The sequence below is a fragment of the Syngnathus leptorhynchus genome, chromosome 6, assembly GCF_054491065.1.
Source record: "Syngnathus leptorhynchus isolate UIUO chromosome 6, UIUO_Slep, whole genome shotgun sequence".
Lineage (NCBI taxonomy): Eukaryota > Metazoa > Chordata > Actinopteri > Syngnathiformes > Syngnathidae > Syngnathus > Syngnathus leptorhynchus.
This window is the reverse complement of record NC_141200.1, coordinates 12014534-12031943: the sequence shown is the minus strand read 5'-3', so window position 1 is coordinate 12031943 and position 17410 is coordinate 12014534. Positions and strand designations below refer to the sequence as shown.

General features: G+C 41.4%; 2 protein-coding genes and 1 long non-coding RNA gene across 19 annotated transcripts in view; 2 read left to right on the top strand and 1 right to left on the bottom strand.

The window, feature by feature from the left end:
• Positions 1-361: 361 nt before the first annotated feature.
• On the bottom strand, positions 362-12962 carry plekhg7 (pleckstrin homology domain containing, family G (with RhoGef domain) member 7). Its single transcript, XM_085915085.1, has 17 exons — positions 12654-12962; positions 11409-12166; positions 9198-9220; positions 7433-7545; positions 7090-7127; positions 6645-6749; positions 6107-6256; positions 5722-5817; positions 5153-5251; positions 3841-3954; positions 3451-3625; positions 1783-1898; positions 1420-1507; positions 1260-1339; positions 968-1121; positions 784-881; positions 362-622 (listed from the first exon to the last, which is right to left on the bottom strand). Exons 2-17 carry the CDS (start codon positions 12027-12029, stop codon positions 512-514), a joined length of 2181 nt encoding a protein of 726 aa, XP_085771211.1. The 5' UTR covers positions 12030-12166; positions 12654-12962; the 3' UTR covers positions 362-511.
• On the top strand, positions 2011-12959 carry LOC147055982 (uncharacterized). Of its 14 annotated transcripts, none has more exons than XR_015066496.1 (7): positions 2012-3630; positions 4789-5542; positions 6077-6277; positions 6660-6755; positions 7870-8056; positions 8269-8349; positions 11542-12957. It is a non-coding gene; the product is annotated as an uncharacterized LOC147055982 (long non-coding RNA). The 14 variants fall into 14 exon arrangements; XR_015066498.1 differs by having other exon boundaries at positions 3247-3630; positions 4789-4903; positions 5165-5271; ... (1 more) ...; positions 6077-8056; positions 11542-12952; XR_015066499.1 differs by having other exon boundaries at positions 3247-3630; positions 4789-4903; positions 5162-5271; ... (1 more) ...; positions 6077-8056; positions 11542-12952.
• Positions 12963-14637: 1675 nt separating the features above from the next.
• The window catches only part of itpr2 (inositol 1,4,5-trisphosphate receptor, type 2), a 47177-nt gene continuing 44404 nt past the window's right edge, over positions 14638-17410 (top strand). For all 4 annotated transcript variants that reach the window (XM_085915083.1, XM_085915084.1, XM_085915082.1 and 1 more), the window contains exon 1: positions 14638-15023. In XM_085915083.1, the coding sequence (XP_085771209.1) occupies positions 14932-15023 (92 nt within the window). In that variant the 5' untranslated portion in view covers positions 14638-14931. The remainder of the gene's footprint in view (positions 15024-17410) is intronic.

Sequence of the window (17410 nt, the reverse complement as noted above, 5' to 3'; positions counted from 1 at the left end):
CATCCACGCCAAGAATCCTGACAGACTTACCAATAAACATCTGGTACTCGTAAATCAGAATATTTTTCTATTTTCACTGTCTTTGTAGTTGTATCTTTTTTTATATATATATATATATATATATATATATATATATATATATATATATATATATATATATATATATATATATATATATATATATATATATATATATATATATATATATATATATATATTAGGACTTTTTTTAAATAAACTGATTATATAAAGTTGTATTGTAAAATTAAGTAAATTATTAAATTAATTAAATTAAAAAGTTAAGTAAAACACCCAATATTATCCCATACCTTTATATAAAGAGAAACACTGTACCAAAATGTATGACATGTCCAAAGTTTTATTGGTAGACTACTACAGCAGTTGACTGTGTATGACATGCTAGTGGAATTATTGTCATTGGTGACACGGAACAGTGAAGTGCACGTGGACAACTGGGCATGTGCAATGGCATCTCGTGTAGCGAAACATTTCAGATCTGAGAAGATTCCAACCACAGTGAATCGTTTTTTACTCTTGGCTGCCGAGAGTCCAGCTTCAGCAGGGCCGATACGGCCTCCTCTATCTTCGATAGCCATGCTCTCTAGAAAACAACCAGTATGCAAGTATCATCTTGAATATCAAGCGCACACCCGAGTAGCACTCATACTTTTCCTTTTGAATATAATGGCAGAAAGAATAAAGCTTTACTAATAGGAATATAATAATATTAATAATAAGCTCATAATTGGAATCAATAATTACCTTGGAAGACTCTGACACAGCCTGCAGGACAAAAGCACCAATACACTGCTGGTAGCGGTTCTGGTGCGTAATTATAAAAGAATGAGGCAGCCCAGATGCTTTAAAAAAAAAAAAAAAAATACAATGATGAAATTATGTAAACCTCACAAGAAGTGCAGATAAATATCAACACTCTTGTTATTACTCGAGGCATTGAGCTGATCGATGTTCCTGAGCCGGAGTCGGTCCAGAGAGACGGGCTGGTCGAGAACCGTGAAGGTGCACCCGTCCTTCAGCAACTGGTCCAGCTCCAGGTTCTGCGTCAAGCGTAGGGAATTGGCTTCCGGTCCAATGGACCTCTGCATTCATGCGCACCAGGAACATATACAGTTTGGAACAGGGTTCAAATAGTTAAGGATTTGTGGCCCGTGAGCCGCTAATAGCATCGTACTCGCATAGTATGTTCGTGGATGAAAGACACCTATGCACCTACACACCTTCTTGTTTCTCTTTATCTTGGTGATGAGCAGGAATTCATCAAAGAGGAACAGGTAGACGTCTATCTGCTTGGCGTTCTCTGGAGAAGAGCCAAAGAAGGACGGTGTGAGTGCGTTTACGGTGCTCGCCAAAATGCATCGGAGAAGTAGACTGGCAGACCTGTGAGCACCAGTTTGCCTTCGTGCAGCAGACTTCTGTGAGAAATAAGATTCTCCAACGTCACGGCCTTCAGCAGATGTTTCACAGTCTGAAGAAAGAGAAGCAGCAGCATTTCAGAATATCACAGGCGACCTCTTTTTTTGCAGGTAAGAGCTTACAACAAAACGGTCTGAGAAGAAAAGTGCATGAACAAAACTGATGGATGGATGGATGGATGGATGGATGAATGGGTGAATGGGTGAATGGGTAGATGGATGGATAGATGGATGGATGGATGGATGGGTAGATGGATGGATAGATATATAGACAGACAGACAGACAGACAGACAGATAGATAGATAGATAGATAGCCATTCGGCCGACCTCAGGAATGAAGGCCCGTTTGTCCCACTCCCACACAGGCAGCCACACCAGCGCGTCTCTCAGCTGCTTGACCTTCTGATAGTTGTCCAACCATTTCACCTTTCCCTCCAGGTCACCTTAGAGGGAAGACAATGTTACTATTGGTAGTACGTAATTACTTTCTACTACTAGTAACAGGGTTCCAATTACACGAGAGGTTCCCACAAAGGTTACTTGAGCTGTCGCAAAAAAAAACAACTCGATTTCTTGGCCTTTTGTGCAAGAACCTTTCGCCAAATGAAGGAGCAGCCGAACAACGCAAAAGAGAGGAAAATTTATCAGAAGTGATGCGAAGCAAGGCTCCAGCGATAGCTTATGTCCCCTCACCAAAGTTGCTCTTTTTAAACTTGTCATATAAAAATGATCAAAACGAGTATAGATCAAGACTCATTTCTATGCGCATTTGTCATTCATGCTAATTTAACAGTTTTATGTTATGAAAACTTGACCGGTGAAATCTTTTTTTTTTTTTTCTTTGCATGAATCTTTTTTTTTTCAACAGGATTTTTTTTTTTTTTTTTAAATGCCTCCTAATTAGTATGAGCACACCAGAATGGATTGTTTATGACTTTTCAAGCATGAGTAAGTAATGTAAGGCAAGCAGCTGAATATAGCCAGCTTTGTTCTTTAATCCGGCCGACTCAGTATTTACGTACATTATGAGTTCTGTAATTTGCTTTGTCTGGAGTGCGAGAAATTGACTCCCAAGTGAACTTCAAAGTGAACTTTACAAAGTGAAAATAGAGCTAACTTGTTTTAAACCTTAATATGACTGTTATTTGGACACAAATGGTGCAGCAACACATCTATCCATCCGAAGCATCTAAAAAAAAAAGGGCATATATTCCTTATCTGCCACAAAAAAACTTTTCCTCCAGCTTTTCTGGGGCTTGGTTAATAGCAGTCATATTTCATTTCAATCATAAAACTGCTTACTAAACTCATTCAAGTTGATCTACCACTGTCATGAGAACCAGATTCCAGTAAATGGTGATAATGCTGCACTTCAAATTCACACAGCTGCAGAATTTTAGAGTAGAAGAACGATTAGTGGGCGAATTCTGCCTTGTCCCGTCCATTATGAAAGAGAGGAAATGCAACAAATCTGATATTAGGCATCTCACACTCCAACAGACCATGTATAGTACAAAAAGAGTATAAGATGCGGTAGTTAGCAGCCAGTGTGCTTCGTGATCTTAAGAGAATGACGAACAGCGGCTTTTCAAATAAGGCGACGAGTGCCACAGTGTATTTTATAGTTGTAGAAATTGAAATAAATGATTTTGCAAACAAATGTTTTACATTTGTAATTTCCTGAGCCATGTGTCAGTTTTCAAAGTCAAACGTGGGCACAAAAGTTGTCCCGCCCCTTTTTTGGCTGTCCTGCTGGACTTTGGTCCCATTTGGAAGTATTTTAAGCTTGTCCCAACACGTCGCCTTTCAAACATGGACGAACGGGTGTGACAGCATGCTGATAAACTCCAGCCTACTGCGCTTGATAAAAGAGATGTGAGCAGCTTTTCATTGTCTCAACACAAACTCGCTCTCCCAGATCTCGAGTTAAGATCTGTAACGGCGCTGTCCCTGCATGTGGAACCGATTTGTGGCGGAAGAGGAGGACATGCTCACAGATCGATATGTCCACTTGGTCCGCGACCGCCTGCAAATCCCCGCTCTCCTCGTCCGTGTGGAACCTCCTCGCGATGTTCCGTAGGAGCAGCGGGTAGCGGGTCAACCTCTGCAACGGCGCCACCAGCAGGTCGCGCAGTCGCAACCTGCGGCACTGCTTGTTGCTCTCGCACCACTAAGGTAACACGACAGAGTGGAAGAAGCCATTTAAGAGCAGAATCAAGAAGTGATGCACCATGAAAATGAGAGCAAATATTAAGCAATCAAATGAGAACATAAGCAGGATGTTTGCAGCCTTCTTTTTGAGGTGCATGGTGTTCTCTGAATTAGAATATTTTATTGATCCCATTTGTGAGCTCTGACGCACAAGTGCTAAGTGCCCTCGTGTACCTTGACGTAAGACCCAAAGTCCTCTCTGGGCTTGAGGCTGTCCAGATAAAGCAAAGCTGTGGTGTAGTTGAGGCAATACTTCTGCAAGCAGTGGCATATGCTTTCCCGGAAAGCCTGCCAACAGATAGCAATGCCACATCAGACAAATAAATACATCATAAAAGCAGAGGTCACATCCGTAGGACACAAAAATGTCACGGTAGATGAATCTCCAGTTAGACCAAAAAATATATGTATATATATTGATACCTTCCCACACCAATGTCACTGAGCTGGAAATTAACTTGTGAAAATCAGGCATTGTTTTATGTTTGCAGGACAAGTGAATTACCGTATTTCCCAGACTATAGGGCGCACCTAAAAACCTAAAATTTTCTCAAAAGTGCGGCTTATAGTCCGGTGTGCCTTAAATATGGACCAAATTCCTAAATTTAAACTGGCCTGAAGCATTGTGAAATCAATCATAAGTGGCTCGCTGAAGACTATCAATCAAAAAGACTATGGACTATTGTGATTATAAAGTAATTTGTTACATCTGAAGTTGAAATAAAAAAGATAAAATGGAGAATGATTTGATTTGGATTAAAAATCTGACATGATGCATTAAGGGTGCGCCTTATAGACCAGTGCGCCTTATATAAGGAACAAGTTTTAAAATGGGCCATTCATTGAAGGTGTGCCTTATAGTCCGGTGCGCCTTATAGTCTGGAAAATACGGTAGTGTCATTCTTCGGAGCAACAATATTGGTCTGGTAAAAAAAAAAAAATAATAATTAAAAAAAATTAAGCGGGAGGGTCAGATCTTTATCATAGTTTGTGCAAGGTGGGTATATTGTGTAGTCATGAAAGATACGTTCACAACATTCTAATTCATTTGTGTGTGTCTATTGAAGCTTTCTCGCCACCAGCAGCTCGATGTGTCATGTAATGTTTTGTGGTTCATCACAGCCGAGTGTTTGCACGCAACTGCTGGCACACCGTTCCCTGTCCCTCCCTTGAATGCTGCGTGTGGCATTGTTGTCTGTCTGCACTGCCTGGCACCCAATGTCAACTCACCCAAGAGGTAACTGATGTACTGAATAGCTTCAATGACATCAAACCATTTAGGGAGAGGCCATGAGTCACTTTGCAAAGCCTTTCTTTCACTTGTGACTCAATGGGGGGGGGGGCATATTATTTATCAACATGAACATTCAGCGGCCTCTTATGCTTATCAGAAGAAGAAAAATGATCACGCCACATCCGGGAATCAAGATGAAATATGGCTGTGACATGTTTTTGCTATTGTGCAAGAGGTGCGCTGGAGTCTTACTTTGCTCAGCAGCTCCAGCAGAGTGGCTCGGTTACCATCGGTGATGTCCAGCGAGTCCTTGATGACGCGCAGCAGGTTGTTAAGGAAACCGAAGCTCACCTGCAAACAAAGACAGAGCGGTAGTACCCAACCTTTTTATCACCACGGACCAATTTACTGTCAGAAAATATTTTCACGGACCGGTATAATATAATAAACGTGAATTCATTGTGTATTCTATTCAACTTTACTTGCAACATTATGTACACGTCACTGAGGTGTAAAATAACACAAGTTATTTATTCTTTCTTGTGCGGCCCGGTACTAAATGATCCATGGACCGGTACGGACGGGTCCGAAGGTTGGGGACTAGGCCACTAAGTCATCCTTCTGTTGCATCAAGGTATTACGGTAAGTAGTACGTCTAGACATTTTGTTGCTGAGATGACAGGTGAGTATTATCATTTTTTTTGTGCAGGAGCAAAAGTCACGCAAAACACTTTGATAACGTGACGTTTGTAATGATTCATCGATGCCATGTACGTGCAAAAGTTATCAGGGCCTCGTGCTGTGTTTGCGTTAATACTCACCAAGCAAAGCTCGCTGAGGTTTGCAAACAGCCTCCAGGCGTCGATATCAACCAGGCAGCTTCTCGTCTGAAGGTTAGAGAGTGTAGCCAAAAACACCTGAATGCAACAAAGGAGTCAGACAGACAATCAATCGGTTTAGAAAAACTCTTGTTTGGAAGCACAGACAACCAAAAGAGACTTCAGGAATGCAGAGGGAAAATGTAAAGAACAAAGTAGCAGGTTTTGGCTTTTTGTTTGAGTTTGGTGTGTTTATTTATGGTGCTGTGTGTGTGTGTGTGTGTGTGTGTGTGTGTGTGTGTGTGTGTGTGTGTGTGTGTGTGTGTGTGTGTGTGTGTGTGTGTGTTTCTACGGGCAGTAGGAGACATTGTGTGGCAAAAAAAATCACCTCTTTGAGAACCATGAGCTGATCCAGGAAGTAAACACATTCGCTGGTGAAGAGTTCCCAGATGGCCTCTTGTCTTTTAAAGCTGGGAGGGTCAGAGGTGGCGCTCCACTGGGAGGACTGGTCCTGCAGGAACTCTGCTACAGAGTAGTCCTACGCAGAAGTCACCACAAGGTATTAAGTTTGTGCAGAATGCCAAGTAATTAGCTTTAAGTTCGACGGGAAAGTGAGAAAAGGAGAGAAAGCACTTTGCTATGTTATCGTTTGTCAAACACTTATCACGTGATAACATCTGTGATGTTCCTCCCATTATGCAAACATATTTATATGTTGGATGGTTACTGCCTAGAAACTCAGGTTGTTACACTACTTGTGATTTCAGCGTAGCACACTGTACGCAGATTCTATTTGGATTAGAAATCAGAATGTGTGAGCATCTCAAATGGAATTGACGGAAAATCTCTCGCAGCACGATGAGACGTATATTTACACAACAAATAGCGCGGCGCTTCAGGTGCTGCTGATGCAGGCTGTTTCTCACCTTGTATTTTTGAAGGTCACAGTTCCTCCAGTCTTGGATTTGGGCTGTTGAGAGATATCCTTCAATATCCGTCACTGTCGTGCCTGTTTGGGACTTCCCTTTAGTCTGAAAGTGAGAGAAGTATCTTCATTTTTTTTTTTTTTTTTCAAAGGGTGTCATTGTGTGCGTGTCCTTGTCAACCAAACAAAAACTGTGCTAGCGTGCGACTGTACGTATTCAGGCTCAGTCTTGCATGATCAAAAATCCAACTCATCAATTTGGCTCAACTTTTACAGTGGGCATATGTCCAATGACTGCAAACTCACACTTTTCTGTAAATGGAAAAAAGGATGAGGAAATTATAATCTGCTTTGTGAAATGGGTCAGGGAACAATGTTGTAACCGCAACAAACACACACACACGTGCACAAAAACAAAACACATCAAAAGAAACCAGCAGACTTACTGTGCTACGCCTTGAAAACCACTTTGACTTCTTTGTGTCTGCAAAACAAAAAAAAAATACAAAAATCCAAGAAATAAATCATTACAATGACAAAAGGACACCTTAACAATTGGAAGAAAAAAAAAAAAGTGTTTTGTAGTTAGCCTGTTAGAGAGGTACTTGGTATGATGGGATTGAAGACTGACAAGCATTGCCGGTAAAAATACAATCAAGCAATTGATGCGTGATTGATGAGCAATATTTGAAGTGACGTGTCATGACAAACCATTTCAAGTGAAAGTTATGCTTAGTATTCTACCCATACCATATGACAAGGCATGTCATTTTTGGATGTTTGTTTTACCGGAAAAGTTGTCTAGTAAATCCGCTGCTCCATTGGTTACAAACAGGTCCCCAGGTGAAACATCCAAGCCAGGTAAACTGACTACTACAGAACTCCGCCTCCTTTCTTCCAGCCTGAAGTAGACAAAAAAAATAATAATAATGTTTCATGCCTTTGGATTAGTCTTGTAACATTTATCTAAGCAACATCGATTTGAGCGAATACTTCCTGTACGTCAGAAGGAAATAACTAAATTCCATTTATGATTCTTCTTGAAATGCCAATGCCTTCTGCACTGTGCAGCAAATTGGCTATTTACAACACATGCAGAGCAGAAATAAAAATAATTATTTCTGCCCGTCTGAAAGAAACCTTATCAACACCTTGTCAATGTTTCAATGCCAAAAGAGGCACACTGTGATTGTGTGACACTTTTAATCCTTTTGGTCTCTTTTCAGTGAGTTACCAGGGCAAACAAAAAACACTGGGGAACTATTTTGCCCAAGGCAAAGTTAGCGTACCCAAACGCCAATGCTGATCGCCAGTCAATTGCAGTCAGCAAACCGACAGACAACGTTGACTGTGCAGACATTTGTCCGACCATTGAAACCTCTCAATGGTTTCACTTCCCAACACTGACAAAAGGTTCGGAGAAACAGAACTGATGAAAGCAGATCATTGCTTTTCGTGTTCTCCCCACATTCTTATCAAAGCTACACGCCCGTTGTAAAGCACCACCTTACACATTCATTACAATAAACAGGAGGAAGTACAAGAAAGAGGAATGATATCGTTTGCGTCAACCCGTGATAACATGCAAAATAGCAGTAATCTTTTTTTTCCCCCCTTCCTCATAGCACACAATGAGCTCTGAGGTTCCATTTCTGGAAGTTGCGCGAGCTCAACTGTCAAAACACCTACGTATAGTCCGCCCGCAGGTAAGAATGGGAACACTTGGTTAGTTGCATTCACCCTGGTTGAAACTGATCCTAGATAATAATAGTGAGTGAGCAGGTGTACCTGAGGAGGATACAGACTTAATGAGATGGGGAAGAAGGGGGAGCCAACGCTAGCCACCCCCGCCAAACTAGGTCGGAACTTGTGCGAGCGCTTCATTCCGCCGCGTCCTCACAATGACGTGCTGTTGCTTTGAGGCCGCTCAGAAAGCCGTCTCTGTGTCCACTCGGGGGCATTTGTGAAAATGGGTGCTTTGTTCCCCTCGCTCAACAGGAGAAATAATGATGCACGGAAAACAAAACTACAACGCCGCCAATGCCTTCGCAGGGCACGGCCACTGGAAGGGAAGAGGCGTAGTGCCAGCGTGTAATTAAAGAGACAATAGCTGCCTAATTATCCAGACGGGGAACAACCCAGCTTGCCTATTAGGACCAGGAGGGGTGTGGGTGGCAGTAAAGAGAAAACAGCATTAATGAGGGTTTGTCTAGTCCACAACATGACCATGGGACTCTCAAAACTTAACAGTGCTCCACTAACAAAGACATGAGTGAGAAAGAATGCTCAATGGGGGCTTCTTAAACCACAGATCCCATCATCCTTGCTCACGGGTGCCCACTGACATAAGGCAAGGCCCCAAAGTGTCTGAACAAGATGGGGCGGATTAGGGTTTTTGTGCTGACATCCAGTCATAACACAGCCGGCGCATCGTGACAATTTGAGACCATTCACAAGGAGGGAGGGAGGTGGGTGTGTTTGTACATGCCTCATATTCAAAATGTTTCCCTCAAAAGGCGTGCGTGGATGATATTGATGCATGCAAAACACTTACCTATTAGGGCGTTGCTCTTTCTCCTGCAAAAACAAAATAATGCAGTCAGTGACAAATTTCAATCTCCAATTTGAATGGACATTTACGTGCCACTTTTTAATTTACAAATAATACAAATTCTTCAAATTCAATTTTCTCAACAGTAAATCATCTCAGATTTCTTTTGAGTTCCCTGATAGCAGACTGATTATCTTTGTATTGAATCAAAATACAACAGTTGCTTTTATTTTGGAAACAATTATGAATACATTTGCCAAGTTTTTGACACGTTACAGACCAAATTTATGACAATTCATTTGTTTGTGCATTTTATGCACTGTCAATTTGAAATGGCATGTTTTACAACAGAAATTTGGACATTAAGATTTTTCCTCCAATTCATCGATTAATCAACAAATTAAATCCATTCATAAAATAACTATTTGTTGCAGCACTATAATATATGCTTGATATTCTTTCATTTTGGCTTTGGAATTAATACACTATTCACCGGAAGGAGAAGGGGGGACTAAAGATTTATCCGGGCCTACACCAATGCCATGTGTCAAAATAAGTTTTGTGAAAATCAGTCAAGTCGTTATTTTTTTTTGGGGGGGGGGGGGCTAATCCTACAAACAGCAACAAAACCAGCCTTGGCAGAGGTTAAAAAAACACACGCGCTATAGCTTTGTCTTACAGTACACTGCATTCCACGAGCAATGCCGAGGGTTCTTCTTGCAAATGGCGCCATTATATCACTTTCAAAGACATTCAAATTTGAAACAGCGTTTTAAGTGGTCTCTCCGATTCAAAAGCCTCACGATATCTGAGGAGAATGCCAGTACTCTATTGAGAATGTGTTGTGTTGAATAGCAGGAGCTGATGAAAAGATCTCCTATTATCTTCTTCCATCGCTCAGTGACCCCTCCATTATGAGGTGACTGCCGACTGCCGCGAATGGGGGCCCTGGGAGAGCACTTCCCAGGCCTCGCCGGGCAGTGGGCTCCGTCCGAGCTGTCAGTGCATGTAACTGCTGATTCATTGCTTGTCAAAAGCTCGCACTGTGGATGACCACCGCAGGGGGCAAGCGAGAAAGAATGAGCCTGATAAGGAATGTGTAACAATTTCATTTACAGGCTGTGAATTAAAAGCCGTACGGGACTACACCATTCGGCGGCCTAGATTTATGGGTTGAATTTCCACAAAGTAAACGATGAGCGTTGACACCCTCCAGATACATATTTCAAATGCAATGTTTTGCTCTTAACATGCGTGTAACGTCATCAAAATACCCCAAGGGTTAAGAATCACTGCAGCCTCTTTTGAAGAAATAATATCAACATGTTTTGAGGGGTTCCGTGCTCTCAGGCAAATGAGCCAACATGGCTCCTTACCATGACGACTTGAGTGACACGGCCAGTACATTGCTTAGTATTATGTTAATTAGATATGACGAAGCAAACTCTCTCAGACATTCTCAGGAATGGCTAGTTCACTAAAAGTTTGCTTAGTTGATGCAAGAGAAACATATAAAGTCACTGTCAACAATCTGTCCCCTCTATGGGAGACAAATCTCTCCACCCAACATCTTTCTGGGTTCTGCAAAGATCTCCACGTCCCCATTAAGTGTCCCAACTGGTGTATGCTTTAGTGTGATCCAATTCATGTTGCTTCTGATGATGTATAAAGACCTCAAAATTCAGTTTGCATTTCTCCAATTTAAAATAGTTTCAAAAAATATTTCTCACCTGCAGTGGCTTCAACTGCACTTTATTTTGAAAGAAACTGCATGTTCAGGCTAACTTCCTGCCCAGGGGGCACAACCTGCCAGAGTCTAGTTTGTCAGTTATGCGGAGATTCCTAAATACCTAACTGTACCTAACACATTAGTCAGATGTTCCGTGTGATGTATTGGTCAGAAAACCTAACCCGACTTCTATCTATAACAGTGACAGGTAGAACAATGAAATTATCTCCAACTGGATGGCGGAATGTAGAATTAAGTGTTAAGACACTTGTTGCCATTCACACAATGTAATAGTGATCAGCTTTGTGTTCAAGATTTCACACAAAATTCCTTTGTGAGTAAGTTGAAATAAAATTATAATGATTTCAGGGTATGTATAGTTTTTTTTTTTTTCTACTGTAAACTATGCACCTTGACTCAAAAGATTTGGAAAATCTTGTCTTGAAGGGTTTTGTTTTTTCCCATAGATAAACACCACTGCTCACCTGTAATTCACTATCAGGAAATCCAAAATCTTTCTTAACAGTAGGATGAGCACTGTGACACTGCGGCTTCATGGAAGCGATAGCATTGTCAAAGTTCTTTGATCTATATGATCTGGTTCTCTGTCGACCACAGGACGAAATTGGCGGATGCTCATGACAGATCTCGCCACCGGACAGGAGGGGGCTGGTGGCTAGGGGAGATTTCACTCTGTGTAAAGGTGATGACAAGCATGCAGCGGAGGGTTCCTCCTGGGTGATACCCATCCTTGCGGGATCCTGGGAGTCCAACACGGGACGCCTGGTGCTCCTCATCCTCCTCAAGGTGGGAGAGGTGGAGATGCGGCCGGGAGCCTGCCGGTCAAACTGGAAGAAAGGTGCTACCACGCCATCATGATCGAGCAAAGGTGAATGCCTCAATTTGGAGTGTGTCCGTGTCAGATCAATGTGCATTATCACCGGATTGCTGGTTTGACACTCCTTGTGCTCCGAAGGCCCCCCATCTGTTTGTGTCTCTGCATTTGCCATTCCTGAAGTGACAACTTCATTTTCCACCCATTCAATATAACTCCAGTCCAACGTCTTTTCAACATTATGGTCGACGACTTGCTTCATTGTAGACATTTTAACCTCAAAGGCATCGTAGTGAAGCAAGATTTCAGAAAGTGGAAGGTTTAGGAGTCTGGAAACCTTTGCTTCCTTGGATTGAAGGTCAGATCCTGGGGCATTCCAGCACAATTTACACCAAAATCATCAAGATCCTGCCAGGAGAATGACAGAGAGAACAAAAAGGGGGGGGGGGGGGGGGCGTCAATTCCATATAGGCAAAACAGAAACAGATTTAAGGCATAATATTCATCTGAAGAGGAAACATTGAGAATTCACACGCGCCTATTCTTCTTTTAACGAGTCTTATAAACCGTGGGAGCTCGCTGAAGGCAACAAAGTGGATTACAAGGGTTTATTCCATGTGACAATAGCACAACACAAAAGAGTCGCAGACAGGGGTGTGCGATCGCGGTTCATAGTTCACGTATGTGAACGGTTCACCGTGTTGGCGTAGATAATTCATTCTCACGATTGTTGCCATGACTGGAACATTTTCATTGTTTCATTTAAAAGCGAGCCACTTGCTTCGGGCTCTTCCAGGAGGCAACAAAGGAACTCGACGACGTCTGTGCAACATGAGAACACCTGGACCAGGCACACTAGAACTCATTAAAGTGGAACAAAGTCAGGTTTACTTACATGCGTGAAACGGAACGGCTGAGACGCGAACCAAAGGCGGCCGGCCGGCCGGCCGGCGGGGGCAAGACAAGCGTGACCGGGGGGAGGGAGTGCGTCCTGATAGGCTGGTGCAGCTGGAAAGCCGGATCGAATAGACGAAATAAAATGCCCCGAAATGAATTAAAGAAAATAAAATCAACTCTGTGTTTCTGAGGTCGTCTGTCAAACGAAAGGACCACGTGAAAAGTGAAGAAGCTGGTGCGATGGGGGCGTGGAGACTTTGGCAAGGCAAAGTTTAGGTGCGACTCTGCACCGCCCGTTTTGAATCATCAGTATTTCACGACAGACTTGATTGTTTGCTTTGTCAATTATGTACAAACCTTTTATTAGTTTTATGGTTGTATCATAATTTTTTTTTTACTGGCACAACGTTCCTTATATCTAATGAAAAGTATTTTTAAGAGACACTACTGGGAGCTGCAGTGATAGTTAAAACTCAGAGGCATATTTTTACAAGTATAAAAAATATTTTTTTGCTGGTTTAAACAACGGACGGTTGTTTTTATTTAAACACGTTCAGCAGGTGGATCACCTGTTTGTGGACGATATGAACACTAGAGGGCGACGTAGATCAAATATTAAGACCTAGTAGTGCAGTGCTGTTCATTTGAGGGCTTGAGTGGCTTGATGTCCAGCGCCGCCTACAGCAAATGGATAAAACATCAGCATCAACATCTTTTTTTTTTTTCTCCTTTCCACTTGTCCCGTTAGGGGTCATCACAAAGGATTCATTCCTCTCCATCCAGGTCTATCTTCTGCATCCTCCACTATTCCGTTGTTCCCTCATGTCTATCAACCATCTCTTAGTTGTTGATCAATTACCAGTAGTCCAAAAAATGATTGTGGATAGTGACAGTTTTTCTTGCTTGCAGCTGTTTTTGTGACCTAGATGGTGCTTTCCGAGCTTTCAATGTAAAAGTAGTTTTATAGTAACAAGATACTGATGAAGTGTGATGAAAAGCACATAGAAACAGAAATCAGATCATTTGGACATTTTAAAGTTAAAATAGCTCTGATAGATTAAAAGATGATCAAGCCATAGATCATTTATCTGTGAGCCCTGATTTGATGTTTTCCCGAGCAGCTGAGATCAGTCGGAGCACACCACACACGATAGGATTCGCTGATACGATTATCCTTCGGGCAATTCCCAAAATGGGGGCCAACCTATGATTAACAAACAAACAAATAAACAAACAAACTTACAGGTGCAGTTCATTTATTTTAGTTGTTCTCATTAACTTATTTAGCCTTTTGTGATAGCCAGTTTACAACACAAGCAAAGGAAAACACTGTTTAATAGCATGTCCAGTGTTTTTTTTTCCCATCTCAGTACAATGCAAGTTAATTAAACAGTTAAATTATTTTGTAAGCAGGGAAGTATTTTATTATTTTGTCAAGTTTTACAAATTAATAGCTATCTAATATAATTGATAGCAACAATTGTTATTGTTTCATAGGTCAGGGATTGTCAACCAGTGGTCCACGGCTCTCTAGTGGTCCGTAGCGGTATTGCAGGTGGTCCCCGAAATTGAAAATGAAAAATAATTGTAACATTTTTAAAAATAAAACTGATTCATTATTTAGACTTGATTTATTTTCCAGCTAATTTTGTTAATCATTCACCCATCCAAATGATGTCAAAAGAAGCTGAGATTCCCAGATGCCTGCATAAGTCTATCTTCCTTCGGTATCGCCAAAGCAGTGGTCCCCGATTTGCTTCTTGGTTATAATAGTCTCTTGGACAAAAACAGTTGAAAACGCCTGCTAGAGGTGTCAAATCAAGTTATTTTTTGTTTCTTTTCTTTTTGAATACTCTTGTGCTTCATTGTGAGTAACTATACCAGCTCTGATTTAAAATGTCTGTCTATGATCCATTGAAAAAAAAAACGACGCGTGTTGTAGTGAGGGCTTGGCGTTAAGGAGACGTGAACGGAATTTGCTCAGAGGCCTGACAGCAGAAGTCTCCGCCCCCTTGAAGTGGATGTGAAAAGCAGATCTCTGCCACTCTGACATACAGGAAGAAGTTCAATAAGGCTGACAGAAGACGCCACTTCGTTTGAAATACATTGGCACGTCCTTTGCTCTACTTGAATGGGCCAGCTGATTAAATCGAACATGAAGAGGGAAGGTTGATGATCTGGACGAGCGCTGTGTAACGCGTGGATTTACTTCAAGCAAAAAGACGTGTGTGGGGGGGCAATGGGGGAAGTTTGAAGCAGATCATCACGTCTCCAAAATGTCAGACCACAGATCCAGTTTCCTTCACATTGGAGACATCGTGTCTCTCTACGCGGAAGGCTCGGTCAACGGCTTCATTAGTACTTTGGGGTACGTCGCTCCTCGTCCGTTCCCTGTCTCTTTCAAACTCCGCAATCTGGATTTTAACTCCAGTACTTCCACGTGTGGGTTGTGTGTCTCGCTCTCTTTTGCACCCCCCACCCCCACAGCTCTTTCTTGCAAAATCACACAAATATGAAAATGTGAAACCACAGCCGCTTCTCGTCCCATGCTTGACGCAAATGTAACAGGTATGCAAAGCAGGAAGTCAAGTGCAAACGATTACTTTCTTTTCTTTTTTGGCTCAGTCCCATTGAGGAGGAAGTGGGGCTTTACCAGTGCCATGCTGCTTGCATACTTCAAAACTTCTCACTTGAATGACATGATCATCAGTCATCTCTAAAACAATGTAGGGTGGAGACTGAAGACTCATGACACTTTACTCGTGACGTTTTCAATATCAGAGCAGTTATTTTTGCTAGTAAATCACAATGCTCTTTTTATATGGAAAGAATACTGGGTTAGCAACCACTTAACAAGAGAACTGCATTCAATACTAAGCTTCAAAAAATAACTTAACACTAGAAATGGGCAAGTGCATATCAGGTGTCAGTATTATGTTGGAAAGATTCACCGATATGCATTGGAAACCTTGTGAAGTACTCTGATACCAGCCACTAATGGATCAGGCCAAAAAGTGTTATGAAAAAAGTCTTCCTTACCTCGGTTTTCGAACACAATCCGTTCCAGAAGGCTGTTCGAGAAGTGAATTGTTTGAATATCGAATCATATCTTCTCATTACAAATAATGGAAAAATGTAATCCGTTCCAAGACATAGAAAGATTTTTTAAAGATTTTTTTTCATTTGCGCATTTTTGTCCGATCGCGCAACTGCAGCGCACCGCCAAACGCGTAACTGTAGCGCGCCGCCGACCGCGGAACTGCACCGCGCTGATCGCATTATTGTGACAGAGCGGTCGCTAAAATTTAGAAAATATTTTAAAAGTCCTAATGTACTTTTCAAAATGTAAGTGGACCTCAGTGCGCAGGGAGCTTAATTTGGTCCGATCGCGCAACCGCCCGCAGCGTGCAATTTCTACATAGAACTTTTCAACATCTTTGTTTAGCATTTTAAAATCGTGTTTTCCTACACTATTGTACCATATTTATCAAAAGGAAAAAAAATATTCTGGTCATATACTAAAATAATGTCATATCAATTTACTCTTAAATTTACTGATTCTATGTGAGGTCTGTCTGTTAAGTTCAACACAATCTCTCATTCCGTCATATAAATGCAACAGGTGGATACGGAGGTCAGTTGTACCTTTTGCCATCTAGTGGAAGAAAATTTAATTTGTGTAGCATGTCACATTTTGCTGGCAGAGATCTAGATGAACAAACAAATATAATTGAAAAATGTTCTGACCATTTTGGACCACATACCACTTGACAGCCTTTTTTGCAGCTCTCCCGTATCTGTGTGAAAACGACACTGTGCAGGTCACTGCTATCTTGGAAAAATATTCATGCTAGGCCTAAACTAATAAAAACATATTTACATCACAGTATGTGAATAGCATTAATAGGGCTGTGGAATATAGTGAAGAAATATCAATCACGATGTTGGCTCAAGCAATATGCATATCACAAAGACATGCAATAAGTTTATTTTGGAATTGTATGCGTTTAGCTGAATTTGACCAGTCAGATGCAAACTTAAATGTATCTTGCCATCCAATAGTTGAATATTATACAGTAAACTTAGGAGACACCCATCTTAAGTATGTTGACCACTTCTCAGTTGTTCCTGTCTACTTAATTCAACTCAGTCATGATTGACCATGAACGGAAGTGAAACGATTGATCAATCAATCGACAACTAATAGATAATTATAACAAACATACTATTGAATATTTTCAAGAAATTGAGCGGTGGTTTGTTTTTCAACATTGTTCTTTCACCAAGTGGTGCTGCCATGGACCATTAGCTCCAAATTTCCAGCTGTTATTAGCACCAGAGGAAAAAAAATGTTGGTTTAGCAATTTAATTCCAGTAATCTGATTGCGCATCAAAGTTTTTGTTTCATAATCATTTTTGTGAACTGAGTACGACTTAGAAAAGGCAAAAGGCGGATCACTCCTGCAATGCATTATCTCAATAAATGCTGTCATTTTTCAGTCTGCTCGTGACATCAGATTCAAGGTGTAGTGGTGCGATGGAATCTGGCTCTAAACATCCAGCCACAGCATTTGGTTTGGCCGTCGCATAACCAAGCCAGAGGTGAAAGCATTTCAGGGTGTCCTGTGGGATCTGAATCCTTCAAAATTAGCAAGATCAACTAGTTTGCCCCACCCTCTCTTTCTCAATCGTGCCTTCTTTGTTCCTCAAAACAGTTTTTAAAACCAGATTTTCTAGCCATTTGTTCTTCTTTTA